The sequence below is a fragment of the Gopherus flavomarginatus genome, chromosome 3, assembly GCF_025201925.1.
Source record: "Gopherus flavomarginatus isolate rGopFla2 chromosome 3, rGopFla2.mat.asm, whole genome shotgun sequence".
NCBI classification, from domain to species: domain Eukaryota; kingdom Metazoa; phylum Chordata; order Testudines; family Testudinidae; genus Gopherus; species Gopherus flavomarginatus.
Window position 1 is genome coordinate 175,550,145 of NC_066619.1, and position 23,371 is coordinate 175,573,515.

Below are 23,371 nucleotides of genomic sequence, written 5' to 3' on the forward strand. Positions count from 1 at the left end.
TTCAAAATGATCTGGACAAATTGGAGAAATGGTCTGAGGTAAACAGGATGAAGTTTAATAAAGACAAATTCAAAGTGCTCCACTTAGGAATGATCAACCAATTTCACACACATAGAATGGGAAGAGACTGTCTAGGAAGGAGTATGGCAGAAAGGGATCTAGGGATTATAGTGGATCACAAGCTAAATATGAATCAACAGTGTGATGCTGTTGCAAAAAAAGCGAACATGATTCTGGGATGCATTAACAGGTGTGTTGTGAGCAAGACATGAGAAGTGATTCTTCTGCTCTACTCTGCGCTGGTTAGGCCTCAGCTGGAATAGTGTGTCCAGTTCTGGGCACCGCATTTCAAGAAAGATGTGGAGAAATTGGAGAGGGTCCAGAGAAGAGCAACAAGAATGATTAAAGGTTTAGAGAACATGACCTATGAAGGAAGGCTGAAAGAATTGGGGTTGTTTAGTTTGGAAAAGAGAAGACTGACAGAGGACACGATAGCAGTTTTCAGGTATCTAAAAGGGTGTCATAAGGAGGAGGGAGAAAACTTGTTCATCCTAGCCTCTAAGGGTAGGAGAAGCAGCAATGGGCTTAAACTGCAGCAAGGGAGGTTTAGGTTGGACATTAGGAAAAAGTTCCTAACTGTCAGGGTGGTTAAACACTGGAATAAACCGCCTAGGGAGGTTGTGGAATCTCCATCTCTGGAGATATTTAAGAGTAGGTTAGATAAATGTCTATCAGGGATGGTCTAGACAGTATTTGGTCCTGCCATGAGGGCAGGGGACTGGACTCGATGACCTCTCGAGGTCCCTTCCAGCCCTACAATCTATGAATTATTTTCATCCCTCTAAAAACTACAAAAAAGTCAGCCTCAAAATTGGTGGGCTGGATCTAGAGCATTGTAAAATGTTTCTATACAATTTGGGTAAGGAGTTCCTGGATGCTAAAAATAGTGTTCACCTAAATTCAAATATCCACCAGCAAACATAGAAATTTCTCAGCAAACGTCACTTTCTGCTGCTTATTATACCAAAATATAAATAACTCACTCCCCCTCATGTCTGTTTTGTCCACCTATTTTCTCATCACAAGCTAAATCCTCAGTCCTGCAAATGCTTATGTATATGCTTTAAAGCACACGAGTAGTCATTGACTTCAACGAGACTATTCATGTGCTTCAATTTAAGCACACGTGCCTATGCTACTCAATCAGGGTTTAAGATTGTAAGCTACTGTCTTTTTATTACAACTGCATAGTATGATGCCGAGCAGAACGGAGCCTTGATCCCTGATTGGGACCCCTGAGCTCTGCCATAATACAAATATTTTTATTACTATTTATTATTAATTCTAACACGAACACAATGAACAACCTTATAATTCAATCAGATTAATTCACAGCATGCAACGCCTTAAAAAGCATTAATCCACTGGATAAGCTTCCTGACACTGAACAACATAGTCACTAGCTCTGATTCCAACTATTACACTTAACCCAAAAGATTTACAATATTGTAATAAAAAAACCACACCAATCACACCACACTTCCTCTTGCAAAAGGTGCCGGGGGTTATTTGATGAACATAAGTGCTCAGGACTAGAGCTGGTCAGAACATTCCTAAAATTTAAATGAAAGAAAAATGCAAAATATATTTTCTATTTTCTCATCAGCTCTAGTCAGGACTCTGGTTTTATGTTTCATCTGAAAGGCAGCACCTGCAGTACAATAACCTCTAGTATTGTTTCAGAAGTGACTCGGGGAAAAAAGCGCCACCTACTGCATATATACGTTCTATGTGTATAAGATACCTGTTGGCACTAATCCCTTGTATGGACCTGTGTGTTTACTGCACAACAGTCCAATATAAAATATCAAAGTAAACACATTCTGCCCTGACTAGTTTTTCCATTAATTCTGCCCAATATGAGCAACAAGTGTAGTATTTTCTAGAGCTAAAAAAACCATAGAACAAGGACATTACCCAACATCAGGAAACACAAGGACTCTGCTGTTTCACAAACAGGATATTTCCCCTTTGTAATGCATGGAACAGGTTAAACGAATTACCTTTGATTTCTGGGTAGTACAGAAACGGCTTTGGCTCACTTGTTTCCAGATCAGATTTCCGCCGCAGTTGGACAAAAACAGATGCTGGTTTTGTGATATTGACATCTCTGTACTTTGGGGTTTTGAATACAATAGCAAACTGTGAAAAATATTGATCAGCAGGTTATCAGGAACAGAGTTTTCTGAAACAAGATATTGCTTTACATCTAACTTTTTGTATTTGGGGGGGATTTGAGTTAGTTACAGCTGAGAGGAATATCTCACTTGCATGAAGGCTACCACAACTATAAATTCCCATTTTCACTTCTAGTTTGGAGCTAATTACAGTTTAAATGCCTTTTAAAACATTGAACTGTCACATGATACATGAATATATAACACATGTGGGTATTGTACTTTTCTCTCTTGCTTTATCTTTTTTCCAGGTATTCCTGTAGGAGCTCTGGAGACATTTTAACCTGTACTCTGTTTCCATAGACATGCCTTACATTTCTCACTTACCATTACCTTTGCACCAGAGTTTTCAAATTTCCTTTTAGTGTGTTTCTACCTTTCATCGGCACTATGATTTCCAGTTTAAAATAAATCCGGCCCATATTTATTCTTATGAAGTAACAGAGATGGTGACTGCGAAAATTAGTATTGGGATTTAGAGCCTTTCACTACTAAGCCATCAGTTCAAATGGGGCCCTACTAGCTGAAGAATTGAAAGCCATTAGCAAATGACAGCTATTTGGTCACTTACCTGCCTATGTACATCTGTAGGAGAAAAATCTCCAAAGCCTTCCCATACACCACCATTTTCATCCTCTTCATAAAAACGAATTTGAATATCATCTGCAAACAGTGTGAGTGTGTTAATTCCTCTAGGTTTTTTTTAAGCTTTTGGTTAAATCAATTTCTAATAAAAAAGAATATGGTGGATGGCAGTTCTAACAGCGGATTTTAGGAGATTATATTTTTCCTAGTACTAATTCATACTGTATACTATAAACAACAGTAAAAGATATTTGGTAAAGGAAAATAATTCTCTCTAATGATGAATTGCACCCAGTATGTTTTCTGTGGTAAGGTGCTGCATTTAGAAGAATACATTAAACATCAAGAACTTTACCCCTCTCAAGTACGATAAGTTTAGGAAGATTTATATAAACATTATTTGGGGTCGAATTCGGCTTTTATTTCCACCAGTTTTACACTGATGTAATTCTTGTGACTTCAGTGGTGTTACTCTTGTTTTAAACTGGTGTGACTGGAAAATCAGGTTCACTGCTTCCTGTTCTATGGTTAAACAAGATTAGTGCAGTAGCTCGACACAGAATGTAGGGATGGTGTGAAATCAGGATCCCCTCCCCACAGTCTGCATTCTGAAATCTGAATGAAACTTGAACTGTTCAGGTTTAAGTTCTATTTACTGCTGGCAAAAAGCCACTTCTCAGCTACTGCTAAGAGTGACAGCAGCTACTTCCAGCAGCAGTCATGAGTTAAGTGCTTTCCAGCAATGCATTTCCTCTCCCCTTCACAAAGCAGTGCAAGGGGCCAGAGACGTTTCTGTTGGGCTGGGGGCCTTCTGTATAGACCTCTTTGGAGAAGTAGGGAAACAGGACATCCTGAGGACTCTTTCTTCAGCATCCTGGAGAGGAGAGATATGAAAAGCCCATTTTCTGTCTTGGCTAATGGCCAGGAACTCTTTATCTTCCTAAGCAATGGGAAGGGCCTTAGGGTAGGTGGGCTGATTCCACCTGATCCCCAATCTGGCTGCATTCAGATTTAGAAACACTCCTTCCACCGCTGTTGCTGTGTGCATTCAAGTTTCCTAGCGCACGGAGGTTTCAGAGAGTGACGGAGTCAGGGGAAACCCCACTCAGTCTAAGGGGAAACCCCACTTTGGAGTTTCCATTTATTCAGACTTAAGAAAAAAATTACATCTTACTTAATCCCCTGAAAAGGCCGTGGATTTACAGTGTTAAGGAAAAAAAAAAACATTTCCCCAAACTCTACCAGTTTCTCTCTTCCCTACAGAACTACATGGTATGCCGTCTTCTCCCACACTCTTCTCTGCTGCAGTGTGGAATAACAGAAAATGCCTGAATCATTTAACAACTCTACACTACAGTCAGATAGAGAACTGTGCATGCTGTTGTAGAGATAAAGTAGATCTGTGGGTCCCTGTTTTAATCAACAGATTAAAACACTCCAAGCCCCCTTTTTCTTTTCTGCTTACTTCCATCTATGAACAGGAAACCAGACTATTGAAAACAAAGGCCAATATATTCAAATTTGAGCATCTTAAATTAGGCATCAAAATCCATATTTAGAGCCTGATCCTGCAAACACTTCAATCCAGGAATGTTTACTACTGTGAGTCCACAGGATGCCTCACATTGCACAAGCCTGATACCTGGTAGTAGTAGCTATTTACAGGTTCATTCCCTTTGATATCTACATAAATATGGCCTGATTATTGGCAGTGTTGGGCACCCGCAGCTCTCACTACACATTATACAAGGGGTTGGGGGCACCACAGGGGTGTGGTCACAGGGTCCACGATTGCACATACCCAGTGTTCACAAGCCCTGGATAGAACAGAAACTTCAGAGGGGCTCGGGTGGTGTCCTTGTCAATGTCTGCTGGTTGGGGAAGAGGGGAAAGGGTACGTGAGTTTCTTTCCCCCAGCTCTCCAGGCTGTCCAATACAAATTACTTACGGGTGGGCTGTGTACGATCACTAATCGCTGCCCTAATCACTGCTGGCCTGATTTTCAGAAATGCTGAGAACTCACAAATCCGGCTGAAGTTAATGGGAGCGGTGGTGGCACAGGACCTTGGAATGCTAGGCCACTACTGCAGGCCTTAAGCATACAGTCCATGAGAAACAAAGCAAAACTACTTTATAATCCCAATCAAAGGGGCCGATTCAGAACACCAGACAGTTTGGGGCTCTTACCTTTCTGAACCTTGTCACAAAGAAGGTAAATCTCCTCTCCTCCTGTCACACATCCTGCTGTTCTGTCCATTCTTACAATCTTTAAATTGGATGCATTGGGGGCTTCTGTCAAAAGGGACGAATTGAAACAAGATGTTATTCTGCTGACAGCAGTATTGACTCTGCTGACAGCTGTAGGCTAAAAATAGGTTTGTCAGGGTTTGGTTTTAATTCATAACTGTCACTAAACATAACTTTTGGCTGATGCACTGAAATCAATGAAAACAATATTGATCGGTAACAGTTGGCATGCCTGCAGGGACTGGGTGTCACCGGCCCTGCAGCTGTGCAGGTACCCCTATGCAGCTCTGCTGTCACGGCCTGATTTGCACACCAGCAGGAGTGTGGGAACTGTCCCCAGGCAGCACATGTTCAGCAGCACCTTGAGGTCAAGGGTTTGTTCTCCTTGTAGTCCTGGCCAGGGGATTCTCAGCTTCACGGGGCCAGGATGACCATAGCCTCCTCCCCCACCTTGCACTCTGGTGTCTTTGGCCCGTTAGCCGAACAGAGAGCCCCATGCAGCCCCACTGTCAGCACTGCCCCAACTCTAACCCCAGCCCTACTATCCCAACTGTAAACAAACATAGTTAAAATAGTAAATAAAATCTTAAAAATAAAAATGGAGAAAAATCATCAACATTAGGAAAAAAAAAATCAAATTCTGCCAAGCCTAGTGAACAAGAAAGCACAGAAGTGGGATAAAAGACAAACCTCAAACAAGAATCACGTGGTACTGTCTGGATTCCTTATCTTGTGAAAGTGAAGGATGAACCACTAATTTTTCATCTTAACAGCCAGATTTTGTACTCCTTATGTAGGCAAAACTCCCACTGACTTCTGGAGAAATCTTGCCTGACTATGGGCTACAAAATAAGGGCCTCATTCACTACTGTGCTAGTCCTGTATGAGCACAATACCAGTCAAGTAATGCAGTGGGGAATCAAGACTCTCCATTGTTTCTAATTAAAAATGCCATGTGAGAACTGCATCACATTTTCTATCTTGCTCTCTTCCTTTGTCCCACTAAGTGCTTGATATGGGGTGCGTGCGTACGTCACCATATATTTCTAAATCTCCTGTTTCTTTACTGCTCTGTGGCCTACCTAAAAAGAGTTTGTTAGTCCCTGTCCAGTTCACAGTGGACTGGGGTCCACATCGCCACCATCAAACCTGGCAATTATTTGCAATCTCAATAGATATGTCAAGAGTTAAAAGGGCATGGACACAGAACTATCCTCACACCATTACAAATAATAGCTTCAGGCGAAGTGTGAGACACAACAACAGGGCAGCATGGCAGAAGCTTGCACTGCCACATGCTGCATCCGTATGGCAGAGGACTTCAATGGCAGCATTCAAGATCACTAAATTCACTCAAAAACAAATTAAAAGAAAAAATAATCCCTGTTTCTTTTGAAATAAATGAATTCAGTTGGTGGTCTGAGATACTCTGGTCACTGGCAACGAGCGGTATGAAAACCTAGACAGTGAGAGAGATAGGTGCATCTATTTCCTCCACCTTCCCCACAAATGGAAGAGAGAGACTTTGATGCTCAGACTTAAAAACAACAACAAAAGCACAGAGCAACATCAACTTCCTTTCAATGTGGCTTGGTGTACACTATACCTCAGTTTGTATAGTAACTTCCCTCCTCTGCTTATTGTATCAATATGCAGGTGTGTGTTACTGTAATGAAAGCACATTGGAATTATAACAGATATTAAAGTAAGCCAACAACATTCCTCAAGGACACCACTTGGTAGTTCACATCACCCTCCAGATAATGCACCTGGGGCTTTTTCTCTTTCAGAAAACGCAAGTAAGGTAATGTAAAAAAAAAAAATGTATATACTTTTTCTTATTATTGCATGAATATTGCTAAATTAATAGTCATCAGTAGGAGGTAGGAGAATTGCAGAATTAGAGGGAGTTCAGAGAAGGGCAATGAAAATGATCGATGGCATGGGAAAAGCTCTCATATGAAGAAAGATTGAAAAGATTGGGATTGTTTACCTCAGAAAGGAGATGAACAGAGTGGACATGATAAAAGTATTTAAAATAATGAATGGTCTAGAGATGGTAAATCAAGAACTTCTGTTCTGCCCATCTCATAACACAAGGACAAGGGGACATTCAATTAAATTATAAAATGGCAAATTCAAAAGGGATGCAAGGAAATACTTTTTCACAGAATGTACAACTAGAACATAAGAATGGCCATACTGGGTCAGACCAAAGGTCCATCTAACCCAATGTCCTGTCTTCCAACAGTGGCCTATGCCAGGTGCTTCAGAGGGAATGAACAGAACAGGTAATCACCAAGTGATCAATCCCCTGTTGCCCATTCCCAGCTTCTGGAAAACAGAGGCTAGGGATACCCATTAGATTGTGTAACTCTTTGCCACAGAAAGTTGTTGAAGAAGTCGTTGAAGTCAAGAACTTATCAAGATTCAGAAAGGAACTGGACATTTATATGAATAACAAGAATAACAAATGTTGTCATAATAGTAAAATTTTTGGAAGGGATGTCTGATGGGGTATATAAACTCCTCACTGGGGCAGAAGGGGTTAAAGGACTACACTGGGTCCAGGTAGCCCTGCCCCTCCAACCCTGCAAAGCATGTTCCAACTGGAGACAGGGTTGAAAAGGGAGCAACCCAGCTCAGAAGAGGGAGGAGTGCAAACCTATCCTGAAGATTCCTGCCAAAAGTGGCTGGAGAAGTCTCCTTGAAGAAACAGGACTGTATGCGGAGCCCAGCTGGGGCTGGCAGTTTTCTCCTTATTTGGGGGCAGAAGCTGAAAGAAGGAAGCAGTGGTAGGAAGCAACCCAGGGAAGGTCGCTCAGAGGGCTCCTCCGAGAGGCCAAACACTGCTGATCTACTTAGGGCTCTGGGTTGGATTTGGCCTACAACTGAATGGATGATAACTGTTAGGTCCCTTGGCCCACCAAGGACCCCATTATAGGATATTAAACTTCATGCTTCAGGGCTTAGGCCACTCTCTTACTACTAGAGACCTGGATGACACCCGATGTGAGGGGCAGATTATCTCACATCAATCTAATGTGGGGTTCTTACACCTTCTTCTGAAGCGTGTGGCACTGGCCACTGTCAGAGACAGAATAGAAACTAACTGGACCTTGGGTCTGATCCAGTCTGGCGATTCCTATGGCCTATGTTCCTAGAAAGGGAAAGTAAGACCCGTCCCTGTTAAAAAGGACATGAAAGCCAAATGTACTTACTGCTGTCATATATTGCATCTGATATGACAGGATCAAGTCTTCTTGTGAAGCTGCCAGTGCTGTCGGGGAGGAAGGCTGTGAACATGAGTCGCACCACGCTGAGGTCCATCTCTTTAGTCTGCTGAACGGCTGCCTGACGGATGATTTCTCTTTCCCTCTCTAGAAAGAATCAATAGCAGAGATAAAATTGACAACACAGGGGAAAATAATTCTACCTCCAAAAAGCACTGATAAAAGTTGCTTTTCTTTTTTTTTAACCATTAGCTTCAATTCCTATTTTTATTTGGAAAATAGTAAAGGGGTAATTCACTGCATTCTGCACTTCTAATAAATGGAGTGACATACAATTTGTTGCCTGTATATTATTATTTATACTGCACCCAAAATTGTGCCAGACATCTCACAAACATACAAAAAAAGGCGCAGTCCCGACCCTGCGGAGTTTACAATGGGTGGAAATACGATAAAGGAGGACAAGGATAAGATACTGCAGTTATTTAAGCAAAGTTCACATTTAGAAGCTGGCACTAACCAGCAGTAAAATAAGTAAGTATTCTCTAACTTCTGGCTGTGCGTAGTCAGAGCTGGATTGGCGCTTCGGTCTTTCATTAACAATCTGGGAGTAATGCTGACCCAAGGTTTTGCAGGTATATGTGTAAAGCAGAGATTGCAGGGATGATCTTTCCCCAGGGGGATCTCCATTCTGTCTACAACCACTTAAAGGATCCAATAGCTCTCCACGATAATACAAAGTGACTCAGTTTCTCAGCCTACTAAACAGGGGTTGAAGATGGCAGCATTGTTGGCGAAACTCGTGCACAGTTGTAAATGTTGCTGAAATCTAGGAGAGAGGATTGTTTGGTTCTGCATGATGAAATGGAGATCCCAAAAGCAAAGGACCGCTCGAAATACACAGCTGGGGGAAGACTATCTAGGGAGTATACTTAGACATTATCCCGGCTGAAAATCTGTGTTTCTTGGAGCAAAATCTATTATCAAGAACACATGTTCTCAAGATCCATGACAATCAAATGGATAACATCCCACTCACCTGTTAGTTGTCTCTCTCCACCACCTTCTGCTTGAATATAGTTGAGTTCAGAATGCACTAGGAGCCCAGGATTGTATCCTTTTTTACAGGCATCTGTCATTCGTGCTTCCAGAGTTTCAAACACTTTCTTCTTTGTGACATGAAGTATCCCTAGGTTTGGAAACCTACACAATATGATCAGAGAAATATTTTCTTAGTCCCTTATGGAGAAGCTGCCCACAGTCTCTCTTTGTAATCATAATCACTTGAGGTTGATCCAAAGTCCACTGAAGTCAATGGAAAGACTAAATTTTCAAATGTGGGAGATCGAACAGAACTTACAAAATGTGTGGGCACCCACTGCATATACAAAACCTAAACCACTGTGTGCCAGTGGTCATGTGGGTGCAAAAAACAGATAACCTGACACACAAGTACCCATTTGCATGAGTAGTTACTGATTTTGTGCATGTGTTCATGTTGTGGAGGCAACTGAGGAAACAATATTTAAAAAATTGGCATGCTTGCTCTGTCTTGGTACTGCCATAACCAGAGATGTTCAAACTCATGAATTGTGTAGGGAGAAGAGTTTGATTTTAAAACCAGTGGTCTTCTATATTTTTTAACTGTTGTGCAAAAATCCCTCTATCTCCTACATGTCAGTGTCTTCTAACTAGGGATAAACTGAGACCACATTTATTTTTCCATTTTAAGGTATGATCAAAGTACAGAGCAGAAAGTGAAGGACTAATGCTCCATTTAATGGTTTACCTTTACTATTTTTGTCTCACCAGTTACAGTTTTTAATACTCAATTCTCTGCCCACAAGCTTTGCCAGATATATCAGTGTACTCACCCTACTACCATATCCTTAGGTCCTGCATTAACTGTGCATACTCCTTCCTCACAATATTTACCCACCAAGCTGTGGGCATGCAGGTGAACATTTTTTCCATTAGTGACTAACTGCACAATTACTTTTGCAGGCCCAACATAATTGAAGATCTGTAAACAAGCACAACAAATATTTAAAAAACCAAAACATTATCATTACTCTCAGTAGATATTTTCTGTCACTTTGATATCTGAATACAAACAAATTTGCATACAGCTCATATGTTTTCATTCCTTCCTTCACGAAATACAAGCAAGATAAAATGATTGTCCCATGTCACCAAAGAGGAGAGTCTTATCATTCATTTAATAACTGTTTTTTTTTCAAAGTAAATGCAACAAAAATAAATTAAACTCAACCTACAAATAGCAGGAGTGAAAACAAAAATAATGAGAAAAACAGTTCGAGAGGCACATATCCATTTTTCAGAAAATAAATAAGTAAATATTTCACTTTGGCCTTTTGTGCTAAGTAGGTTAAATTCCATTCAGTAGACTGCATTCTCAGTAGACGTTAAAGCATGTTAAGAAGTGCAGCGAAATGGTATGTGTTTAGCATCAAGAAAATGCACTGTTTTGCTGAATGTAAAAGTGCTCTCAAAAAGTTAAGATTGAAATATTATGTAGATTACTGCATTTTCTTTACAATGCTGTGTTCTCAATAACCTCCTTTGGCAGAGGTTTTTTCAGAGAGACATTTGGCATGGAATTCATTCTATGTTCATAAGAAAGTATTCTACATTGGCTCAAAAAACTGCATCTATCTTAGGCACTTACAATAGCCTCTATTACCATAGTATCTTAGTACTCACAATCAACACATTTATCCTTACAACACCTCGTAAAACAAGGAAGTACTGTCCCCATTTTACAGATGGGGAACTGAGAGGCAAAGAGACTCCCCAACGATCACAGAGGAAATCTGTGGCAGAGCAGGGAACTGAATATCGTTTTCAGGATAGCACCCTAATAACCGGACCATCTTCCACTTCACACACGAGGCCCAGGCCTGAAAATACTAATGCACATGTTTTGTTTTTACTCACGTGCATAGTCCCACTGAACTATACATGAGAAAAAAGGATAAGCACATGCATACGTTTTTGCAGGATTGGGATCGTGGTGAACTGAGTGCATAGGACCACTGGTGCAGAATTGTGTCGAACTCTGTCTCCTAGCATCTCACAACATCTTTTTTTCTGACACATTATTAAAGATTATGGTTATAAAAACGAGAGATGCCATAGAAATTGTACAAATTAAAAAGCACTGATCAAATAGCATTTTCATAAGGGCTTTATTTTACTATTGATATCATTCACATCTCTGACTAGCTTCTCTCACAAGCTATGTTAATCAAGTGATTATCAATTATCCACATCTTTTAAATTATACTTAGTGTAAAATCTTCAAACCCATACCCACTGTTTCTAAAACATCCTTCCCACAGTTTCACTTAATTAACTAACCAGTTTATCAAGAAGTCTTTTCTCACATTTAGCCCCAGGTGAAGTCATTTGCATTACAGAAACATGTAGATTTAATCAAACCGGATACTGAAGGATAAGCATACACAAATGCAGTAGAACATCAATTTTATAAAACCAGTCAGACAAACAACCAGTTACACAAACCATTCTTCCTGAAGGAAAAAATAACAATCATATAACGAAAGTGAGATTGATGAAGAACAACTTGACATCCCATCACATTCTCAGGCCTGAAACACACTGGAACTCACTTTGCTGTGTTGGAAAGAGAAGAAGAAATTGATGCAGTGAACCATGCTACAGTGTACGCACTGCCCCAACCGTATTTTTGGTTATTTTCAATTTTATGAGCTGTTTGATTTTATGAATTCCTCAAACAACGAGTTTGTAAGTGGAGATTCTACTGTATAGTAAGAGTGATGACTAAATTACTTCAGCTTCTTGTATTGATAAGACTGATCATCAGAACTCACCATTATTTCACCACTGTAACATGTGTTGCTTACTTTTTTTGTTTCCTTTAGCCCTTCTTGATTCCACTCCATTACACTTGGAACAGTCTCAACATTTGCCCAGTGCCCTCCCACATGACTCCCTCCTACTCACTGCTAAAAGCTAAACAGTTCCAGGAAGCATGTGTCTGTGAAAATCCTCTCATAACCCACTTGTCTGCTACTTATTTGTTTTACCTGCACTGTACAATAAAAATGCCTCTAGTTTAAAAGCGTGATGTGGTCTAAACATAAGACTAGCACACATGAACTAATCCCAACTCTGATAGTGATTCAACCTACAGCCTTGGCCAAGTCACTGCCTCATCTTCCTTGTTTGTTAAATGGGTGTGATAATACTTACTTGTCAATCTCAAAGAGGTACGATGATTATTAATTAACATTTACAAAATGATTTGAGAATGAAAATTGCAACTTATGTCCCAAGTATGATGATAATGATTAATAACTCTCTAGGACACATTATTTCCTGTTTTTGACATATGCATTTTCACTATTATAAAGTGCCTTGTGTATCTCCATCGCTCTATAAATGATAAATAATAAATAATGTGCATGTTCCATATTTGTGTCAGAATAGCTCAAGACAGTTCTGTATCAGCTGTTCAAACCACAGTGAAACAGTATCTAGTGCTGCTGGGTTTTAAGGACTTTCCAAGACATCTGAAAGCAGAACATTTAAGTACTGTGGTATCAAGATTGTAATCTTCACATGGTTTACTCAGCTCAACACAGTCTTTGTAATTGGCATAGGGAGAGAAGCTAGAGTTCTCTAAAATGTAACTTGTATATACATAAAGCCAGAAGGGAGCAATGTGATTATCTTGTCTGACCTCCAGCATAAGATAGGCCATAGACTTCCCCAAATTAATTCCTGTTTGAACTAGAACATATATTTTAGAAATACATCTACTCTTGATTTAAAAATTGCCAATGGAGAATCCACCACAAGCCTCAGAGTAAGTTGTCCCCATGGTTATTTACCCTCAATCATAGGTGCCGACTCTGTGGGTGCTCCAAGGCTGGAGCACCCATGTTAAAAAATTGGTGCGTGCTCAACACCCACCAGCAGCTCCCTGTGGCCCCGCCCCACCCCCCTGCTCCAGCTCAGCTCTGCCTCCTCCGCAAGCATGCTACCACATCCTGCTTCTCCCCCCTCCCTCACAGTGCTTGCGCCATGAAACAGCTGATTCGCGGGGCAGGGAGGGAGGGTAGAGGAGGGGGAATGCGGCATGCTGGGAGAAGAGGCGGGGCCAGGGTGGGGATTTGGGGAAGGGATCCAATAGGGGCAGGGAGGGGGCGGAGTTAGGGCGAGGACTTTGGGGATGGGGTTGGAATGGGGCGGAGCTAGGGGCAGGGATGGGGTGTGTAGGCGGGGTCTGGAGTGATGAAAGAGCCGGGCACCCACCAGCGCTGGAGAAAGTTGGTGCCTATGCCTTCAATGGTAAAAATGTGTGCTTTATTTCAAGTCTGAATTTGTCTACCTTCAACTTCCAGCCTTTGGATCATGTTATACCTTTGTCTGCTAGATTGAAGAGCCCATTATCAAGTTTTGTTCCCTGTGTAGCTACTTACAGAGTTTGATCAAGTCACCCGATAATCTTCTCTTTGATAAAATAAACAGATCACTCCATTATCTTCTCTTTCATAAAATAAATAGCTTGAGCTCCTTGAGTTTCTCATTTTAAGGCATGGTTTCTGAGCCTTCAACCATTTCCATGGCTCTACTCTGAACTCTCTCCAATTTTTCAACATCCTTCTTGAACTGTGGACACCATTCACAGTATTTCACAATTAATTCTAAGTTTAATCTGGTAACAGGTGACTTGCATATGTACTTGTCAAATTTTTTCCACTGAGAATTCCAAAAATAGTCACAGACATTAATTACTGACAAGTACATTATTTCTAGAAAGTTATAAAAAATGTATCAGTGCCGAACATCTAGAGGCATTCAGATACTACAGTGACTGGTGCCAACATAACAAGATAGATAAAATAAAATATGGCAAGAAGGAAACGTTGAGCTATTATGAGAATATCTAAATGTCACTTTACTGTTTAATTCCTTGTTTAACACGGAAATTATTAAATATTTGGTTTCTAAGGAGCCAGTTACTATGAAAGACAGGAGAAAAAGAAAATAAGGAGTCCCAGTAAGAGTATAGTTGCAATATTTGCTGTGCATCCACCAAATGGAAGCAGTGTTCAGTTTACCTAATCTGATAAAGTTAAAAATGCTGCATAGTCACATTTATCTGATGTTTCTGTTTAAGATTTGTTTTAGAGATTAAAGGGACATCTTGAGAGTTAGTGAATTTCAAAACATTAAGTTGAAAGTAGTTTCAACGGCTTCATAGCTCCCTGAGTCTGCTCAGCAGTTTTTATGGTTTACAAATCACATTTGACTATTTTAAAGATGTTTTTCTGTACCTCATACAACCAAGTGAAACCGACTGACTGATTAGGGAGAGCAAACAGCAAAACTAACTATACAAAGTGCTGTGAAATGCATGAAGTCAACAACGTAAAAATTGAGAATCCGCTCCTTCTTTCTAATTTCTTTCAGTTACAGCAACATTTGGCCCAAGTTCTGCAAACTTCAAATTGTGAGTAACTTTACAGACGTGAATAATTCCATTATTTCTGTGTGTAAAGTTACTCACATGTGTAGGTGTTTCAGGATTTGCACAACCTTAGCTGTTACTTAAAGTAAAACATTTTTAGGCCACAGTGTGATAGTGTCCCTAAAATTTGGGGGCCTAAAAATTAGACAACTGAGTACATACTTCTGCATCTAAATATAAATGGCTTCCTGATTTGACTGAAGTCAATGGGAGCTGCAGGTCTTCAGCACCTTTGAAAATCAGGCATCTTATTTAGGTGCCAATTTACAGAGTTAGGAGCTCAGCTTTAAAAACCCCCCTTGTGACGTTATTGATATAAACTGGGACCATATAGAACATGGTTGCAACCAAGGTGCTATAGTGGCACCAAATCTTACGTAAAGGGGGTCATATAAGATGTCTAAGACCAGGTTATAGGTTGCTGGTTATGATTATGCTGTCTTTATGTATGTATCATTTTGTTGTTGAAGTTATGAGTATTAGCTCTATATTGTCTGTATTTCAACTTTGTGCTGTGATTCTGGGAGACATCCCAGACAAGTTGGTGTTAGCTCTGCCTAGCCTGCTTGACAGCCCATTAAGGACCATCAGCTACACAACTGACCCATTGAGAGGAGGCAGATATGCCTTGTAACTCAGCAGGGTGTGCAGGAACTTGCCCATGTGACTCCATTTTGCTGTAATTTTCCACAGTAAGAACAAAGAAGTGTTCTTACACCTGGGAGAGCCTATATAAGGCAAATGCCTCATCTCCATCTTGTCTTCAATCCTGCTTCTTACCTCTGGAGGGACTTTGCTACAAGGAAGCTCTACACAAAGGACTGAATGATCCATCCCAGCTGGGGATGTACTCCAGAGACTTGATTTAAACCTGCAGTTTACTCTATCACTGCTACATGCCTGAACTAAGAACTTTGCCATTACTGTATGTAACTGATTCCATTTAACCAATTCTAGCTCTCAACTACATCTTTTTCCTTTTATGAATAAACCTTTAGATTTTAGATTCTAAAGGATTGGCAACAGCGTGATTTGTGGCTAAGATCTGATGTGTATACTGACCTGGGTCTGGGGCTTGATTCTTTGGGATCGAGAGAACCGTTTTCTTTTATTGGGGTGTTGGTTTTCATAACCATTCATCCACAGGATGAGTGGGACTGGTGGTGATACTGGGAGACTACAGTGTCTAAGGAAATTGCTTGTGTGACTTGTGGTTAGCCAGTGGGGTAAAACTGAAGTCCCTTTTGTCTGGCTGGTTTGGTTTGCCTTAAAGGTGGAAAAACCCCAGCCTAGGGCTGTAACTACTCTGTTTAAGCAATTGGTCCTGAACTGGCACTCTCAGTTGGGTCCCGCCAGAACCACATCGTCACACCCGGTTACCAACCTTTTCGTAACTGTTGTTTTTCGAGATGTGTTGCTCAAGTTCATTCCATTGGGTGTGTGCACGCTAACATGCACAGTTGTTGGAGATTTTTGCCTTAGCAGTACCCGAAGGGTCGGCAGTAGTGCCCTCTTGAGTGCCATGCTCAAGCGCTGGTATATTAGGTGCTGCCGATCCTACGCCCTCTCAGTTCCTTCTTGCTGGCAAGTCCAACAGTGGGGTAGGAGGGCGGGTAATAGAATGGACATGAGCGACACATGTTGAAGAACAACAGTTACAAAAAGGTAGGTAACTGTTTTTTCTTCTTCGAGTGCTTGTTCATGTCAATTCCATTCTAGGTGACTCACAAGCAGTGTCTTTGGAAGTGGGCTCGAAGTCCACAGTTCAGCCACTTGCAGTACTGCTCTGCATTATCCCTAGCCTGCTGGGTAAGTGGGTAATGGGCTGTGAAGGTGTGGATGGCCAACCAGGTGGCCACCCGACAGATGTCCTGGATAGACACTTGGGCTTGGAAAGCTGCCAGAGAGGCTTACGCCCTGGTTGAGCGGGCGGTGACAGTTGCCAGAGGTGATACTTTTGCCTGATCATAGCAGCAGTGAATATAGGCAGTGATCCAGAAGAAATTCTTTGAGCAGACACTGGATGACTTTTCATCCTGTTGGCTACTGCAATGAACAATTGTGTCGACTTGCAAAATGGTTTGGTCCTTTAAATGTAAAAGGCTAGTGCCCTCCTGACATCTAGGGAATGCCATCGACTCTCCTCCTCCTTTTTACGAGACTTTGGAAAAAAGGCAGGCAAGTAAATGTTCTTATCTGTATGAAACTGCGAGACCACCTTGAGCAGGAAAGCCGGATGTGCCTGCACCTGGACCTTGTCTTTGCAGAAGACTGTTTACGGTGGTTCCGAGGTAAGCGCCCTAATCTCAGAGACCGAGTAGGCAGATATTATTGCAACTAGGAACATGACCTTTCAGGACAAGAGAAGGAGAGAGCAGGAAGCCAGAGGCTCAAAGGGGGTGCTCCTGTGAGCCGCGACAGCACAAGAGTCAGGTCCCATGGTGGAATGGGGTCCCTGATGTGCAAGCAGAAGGTGCTCAAGGCCCTGAAGGAACTGACTGTCACGTTCTTGGCGAAAACTGACCTACCCTCAAGTGGCAGTTAGAAGGCCGAAATAGTGGCCAAGCGGACCTTGATAGATGAAAGGGACAGGCCTGGGAGCTTGAGATGCAGAAGGTAGTCCAGGATCAACTGCAGTGAGGCCTGCTTGAGCTGAATGCCTTTATCCGAGGTCCAATAAGTGAACCGCTTCCATTTGGCCAGGTAAGTGGCTCTGGTCCTCAAAACGCCTACTTCTGGCTTCCTTTGCCTCTGGAAGAACCAAGCTGGGCAGAGGAACAGGAAAATGAAAGGTGATGCCATTTAAATCCTTTGTGTCTGTCCTTCTTCCTGTAGGAGGTGGACAGGGGGACACCCCAGGACCTTGACGGAGGCAGACAGAAAGGCTTTCTAGACTGCTGAGGGGTGTGAAGGCCCAAGGCATAGAGGGTGGCATGGGAGTCTTTAAGGCCATGGAGCTGTGCGTCAGCCAGAGCACAGCTCCCTCAAATGGAAGGTCCTGAAGGGTAATCTGCATCTCTTGAGACAGCCCAGAGGACTGTAATCAAGAGCTGTCTCACATGACCATCGCGGAGGTGAATACCCTGGCCGCTGAGTCCATAGTGTCCCAGGCCATCTGGAGGGTGCCTCTCGCCACCGCTTTGCCCTCGTCCACCAAGGCGGCGAACTCCTGGGCTCGGTCCTGTGAAGGCCCTCCTTGAACTTGTGATGGAGTCCCATGGGTTGAAGTTGTACCTGCCTAGCAGAGCCTGATAGTTAGACATCTGAACTTGCAGGCTGGCTTTCAAATAAAAATTCCAGCCAAATAGATACCTCTTGGCATCTTTAATTTTTCGGTGTGCCGCTCGCCTGTCCCTGCCTGTCCTTTTCATTGACAGCAGACACAACCAGGATCCCGCTGGAGGCTGGGTAAACAGGTATTCAAACCCCTTTATGGGGACATAGTACTTATTTTCCGCCCTCTTGAAGGTAAGCGGAATGGAAGAGGGGGTCTGCCACACAGACTAGGCAATTTTAAGGACCCCTGGGTTGACGGGCAATGTGACCTGGCCCAGGTGGAGGAGGATATAACATTAAAGAGGTTGTCAGACTCCTCCGCTAACTCCTCAACCTCCAAGTTCAGGTTGGCACCACTCTTTTGAGCAAGGCCTGGTTCTCCTTGAAGTCGTCGGCAGAGCTGCTTGTTTGCGAGGGGCCCACCACCGCTTTGTCTGGACACAAAGAAGATGACTGCATGGCAATGGGAGAGGCGGTTTCCCCTTGGTCACCGGGGCCCTCTGTGTCACTACCGCATCGGATTCAGCACTGTGCTGACTCGGGTGCCAGATGTGTCGGGGTGAAAAGTGGTACCACGGAGCTGGAGACCGGTGTCATGACCGGGAACAATCCCACACTGTGGGGGATCGACACCTGGGAGACTGCCTAGACGACAGAGATCTACACAGTGACGAACTCTGGCGGGATGCCCAACAGTATCATGGATACAGGGCTCGGCATCATGACTCAGGTGTCCTGTGCCTTCTAACCAGGGACTAAGGCTGCAGTGATGGGGGACCAACACCTGCGGTCCAGGGAGTGGGGATGGTCTGTTGTTTTAGGAGGTGGTCCCAAAAACGGCTTACCCTGAGATGCTGGATTACTGATGTCTATTTCTTTTAGACTTGAAGTGCCAGATCCCTGGGTGCTAACTTATATAAAAAAATCAGTGAAGACATGGCAACTTGGCTTTTAACTCAGTTAACAGGTCTAGTTCAACTCCAAGTACATCAATGGACTTTAACTTGAGCCATTAACCAGAGTTAAAAACCAAGTCACTATGTCTTCACAGCTATTTTAACCCGAGTTAGGTAATGGGGGTTAGCTAACCAAAATTAATTTTGCAGTGTAGACTTACACTAAGAGATATGCTCCAGCTCAGCCGGAAGTTTTGCACTTGATATAGGAATAACTGGGTGAAATCTGTAAGTTCCTGTGGTCTCTGTTATGCAGGAGGTCAGACTATGTTAACTTAATGCTCCTTCTTCTGGCCTTAAAAGCTACAATGTTATGATTCTACAAATGGGGGTATTGCAGGTATTTCCCTATGTCTTGGCAATTTCTGGCTGCCAGAATGGCTTGTAGGCGCTATTGCTAGTCAGCATAGATTATTGCTGCTGGACCAGCACTGAGCTGGACAAGGCTCCTGCAGATGCTTTAAGACAGCTATGCACATCAGAAGTGATTCGCATCTACCGCAGTAGCACATCTAAGGTTCTGGCACTCCTTTATTTTTTATAGACTATTGTTCCTGAATATTCAGTTGGGTTCCTCGAGATCAGCTCAGTTGTGAAGAGGAAATGAGGCTCTGACAAAACGCAAGAGAGGCTGATAGGAAAAGGAGTAGAACACGTCTCTCTTTACTGGCACAACTTGAATCAAAAACAGGCACTAACAGGCAGCGGCCAGGAGGAACTTACTTCGTTCCTTTGCCAGCCTCTCCCACAAGGTTTTGCCGGGTGGTGACTTGTACCAGGAAAAAAAAAACGCAGATGGGACCCATGGGAAAGACTGAATTACTTGACTTTTTGTCTTTTAGTTTGTTTTCTGATTAAATCCTTTCCACAAATTGCTTCCCATTGCATAGACTACTATCTGAGCTCCAATATTACTATGTACTCCATCAGTTTAAATCTTATAGATTAGCAAGATATATTGGATAAGCCTTCAAAGATCCCACTATTGGGATAAGTAATTTTATATTTAAACCTGGAAATGAAATCTTATTCATTGTCTCATCACCATCATCATGTGAAATGGAAAGTGAGTAGATTCTTTGCCAGAGCAGGTAAATTTTCAGAATAGCTTTGCAAGGCTACACTAAATCTATGATTTCTAATTTACCAGACTAACATTCGAGGTTATAACAGCCAGAGCTGGTTACACTGAGTGATGCTCATTCTAACTCAAGATGGAGATACAGTTGTTCCAAACCCTCGTCTCTCCCAAGATTCACAGAAGAATAGAGCACATGCACCTGAATGGATGGTGAGCACAGTCCCGCACAGAAGCTCACCTTCAGCACGCTAAGGAGTAGGAAGGGGGAAAGAACTCATGAATTAAAAGCTATTAATTCTCGCTCTTAATGGGGAAATCTCTAATGGAACAATTCAGAAAGTACACTCTGTCATATTGATAGAGACTTTTGTGAGTGGTATTGCTACGGGTAATTTGGGAACCACTGCATTAGATATTACCTCATGAAGAGCAAATTAATTCTTTCTTCACTAAACTTAATGGCTCTTAATTCATGAGCTCAGAAAGCTCAAGATAAAATATAGTATATCCTTCCCCGGCAATGCAAGGAAAACGTGATTGCGGAGGGAGCCTTAAGCTTGGAGGTTTCCTAACTTTAGTTCTGTCATAATCTGAAACCTGACATTGTATTTGCATAGGTATTTTTCTTTGGTTGATGGTTTTTAATAATAAAGACAAAGCTGCTTCGGAAATACTGCATAGTAAGCCTGATCCAACTCCTATTAAAATCAATCTGTCTTTGCACTGAGCTTAATGTTAGGCAGCATTTTTTAAAAACCTGGGCCCAGGAGCACTAGCTGCATAATGTGCTTTCAACCACTACCACAACAGTGAGCACAAGCAAACATCTGGAAAGACTACCTACCTCTTCTCTTAAGGGGGGGGGAAAAGTAGTTTCAGAAGCTCTGCACTAATTTCCGCTCTTAAAAACTTAGCAGTTCAACCGCACAAGCTTGGAGTGTGAAGGACCAGAGACATTCAGCAGATTCTTTTTAATTCACAGGATGGATTTTCACTTGCCAAAAATATAAAACCAGCTAGTGCCTTATTTATGTGCACTACAGTCTCTCAGTTTAAAAACTGGCATTGAAATACACAGTTTATCTCAATAACTTCAAATAGATTTATGGTGATGTACAAACCAATCCTATGTAAGGATTTTTTGTATGGCACTCGCGATCATATTGTTAAATAATTAATAATTTATGAACTTACTTTGACCTGAGGGTATGATTTTTTGTTCTTTTCGCTAGAAGCACCCGGAAGTCCACCATGTGATGGCCCTTCACACACATATCTGAAACGAAACCCCCTCTGTGGAGATTAAAAAAAAATAAAAACAACTTTGACAATCATCATTTCAAAACAACTATCCATTGACAAATTGAAATGTTATGGCTGCTAATTCCTGAAACACTCTCTGGATACTTCTACATGGGTGGCAAAGAGTTTTATTCTCATTCACACACATAGCGGCAGTAGGAATCTCTTCTCCCAATGTTAATATGATTATACTAAATGGACTTAGGTGCAGAGATCTCATTGCACCCCAGAAACCAGTCAGAAGATGAAGGATTTAGAATAGGGAAGACACTCTTGAAGACATCATGGTAGCAGTCAGGGGATGGGGAGAGATAAAATAAGAGCCCCAACAGTGCAAGGAAGGTGAAGGGGGCAGGAAAAGAAAGAGCTCTTCTCCCTTTCACAGCATAGCAGCCATGAAACCAACAAGAATGTCAATTTCACATTTCTTTCAGGAACATCATATTTTAATATTTCTCAAACAAGTTTTCGAGGGATCTCCAGTTCGCCAAGAAATGTGTTTCATATAGGAACAAAGGCAAATTCAAAAATACAGAAAGTTCTAGTGAACTGAAATCCATGAGATTCGGTGTCCTGTATTTATGAACACTTTATTTCCCCCATTATTTATTGTTGTAAAGGTGGGGAAAGGAGTAGGAAGCGTCCAGGTTAAGAAAGCTGCACAAAATAATGCACTTTTATGATTAGATTACTTTTACACTGGACAGAAAACATGAGCGGACACTGACAATTTTTGCAAAGGAACTCTGCCAGCATACAGTGATTGCCACTGGAAAGTCATCCTTTACCAACAATAACTACACCATCATATCTGAGATAATACAATTTATCTGTGATTCTAAGGTTAAGAATAGACACATGGGTCAGATCCTCAAAACACATAAATCAGCATAACCCAGTGTTCACTGTTACAGGCCAATGGGGGCTGCTGGAAGTGGCGGACAGTAAGTCCCTCTGCCCGCGCTGCTTCCAGCAGCTCCCATTGGCCTGGAGCAGTGATCCGCAGCCAATGGGAGCCACGATTGGCTGGACCTGCAGATGGGGCAAGTAAACAAAGCAGCCTGGCCTGCCAGAAGCTTTCCCTACACGACTGGCGACCCCAGTTTGAGAAAGACTGGCATAAACCCAGTGAAGTAAATAAACATATAAAATTTCAAAGGATTTATTCTATCAAAAAGAAATTTAAACAAGATGGTTTTAAGTAACTGCTATAGTCATTGACATACCAGGGATGGAAAAAAACTACTGAAAATGAAAGCCACCTGGGAGGGGGGATTTGGGAGACAGTAGTATTTAATAGGATCCACTACAAAGAAACGTTAATACACATTTAACTGTAGTATTACAAATGGCACTACCTCTCTTTGTCAGGAAGGTTTCCCCTCTTAGGCCCCAATCCTGTGATTGACAGAGCTCTTTTGAGTTCAGTGTGATTCTAGGTAGTGCAGCAGTCTGCCAAGTAGCGTCAACTATACGGTTGTAGCCTTAATCAGACAACAATTGCCTGGCAGAATCAGGCTGCAGACATCTCACACCAGGTTCCTCTGAATGTAAGTATTTGTCAGCCCACAGTTATTCACAATGCTCACACTATTACTCTTAAAATGAGTAATCAACCTCAAAGCCTCCGCAATATCTAGCTGTTTAAAAACTTGTGCCTTATACAATGTTTGACTTTCACTCACATACCCACAGAACAGACTGATAATCATGAAACACGAAAGTTAAAATTCACTTCAACACATTAAGGCAGAGCAATTGGGCTTTCTGCTGGTGAAGCGCTCAAGTCGGGGTTGGAGTTGTGGCAGCCAGGGCTGAAATTCATTCCTGAACCTAGAGTGAAGGCTGCAGAACAGCCACACTGAAGCCATTGCAAACTGCCAAGGTCACTGGATCCATGTAATTGCCTGTAG

The 23,371-nt window shown here is 42.0% G+C and overlaps 1 protein-coding gene across 4 annotated transcripts in view; it reads right to left on the reverse strand.

Annotated features, from left to right (window-relative positions):
* NFKB1 (nuclear factor kappa B subunit 1) overlaps positions 1–23,371 on the reverse strand; it is an 85,050-nt gene that overhangs the window by 29,793 nt on the left and 31,886 nt on the right. For all 4 annotated transcript variants that reach the window (XM_050944404.1, XM_050944405.1, XM_050944403.1 and 1 more), the window contains 7 exons: positions 21,351–21,449; positions 10,177–10,325; positions 9,342–9,505; positions 8,291–8,449; positions 5,010–5,114; positions 2,809–2,900; positions 2,064–2,202 (listed from right to left, as the gene is read on the reverse strand). In XM_050944404.1, the coding sequence (XP_050800361.1) occupies positions 2,064–2,202; positions 2,809–2,900; positions 5,010–5,114; positions 8,291–8,449; positions 9,342–9,505; positions 10,177–10,325; positions 21,351–21,449 (907 nt within the window). The remainder of the gene's footprint in view (positions 1–2,063; positions 2,203–2,808; positions 2,901–5,009; positions 5,115–8,290; positions 8,450–9,341; positions 9,506–10,176; positions 10,326–21,350; positions 21,450–23,371) is intronic.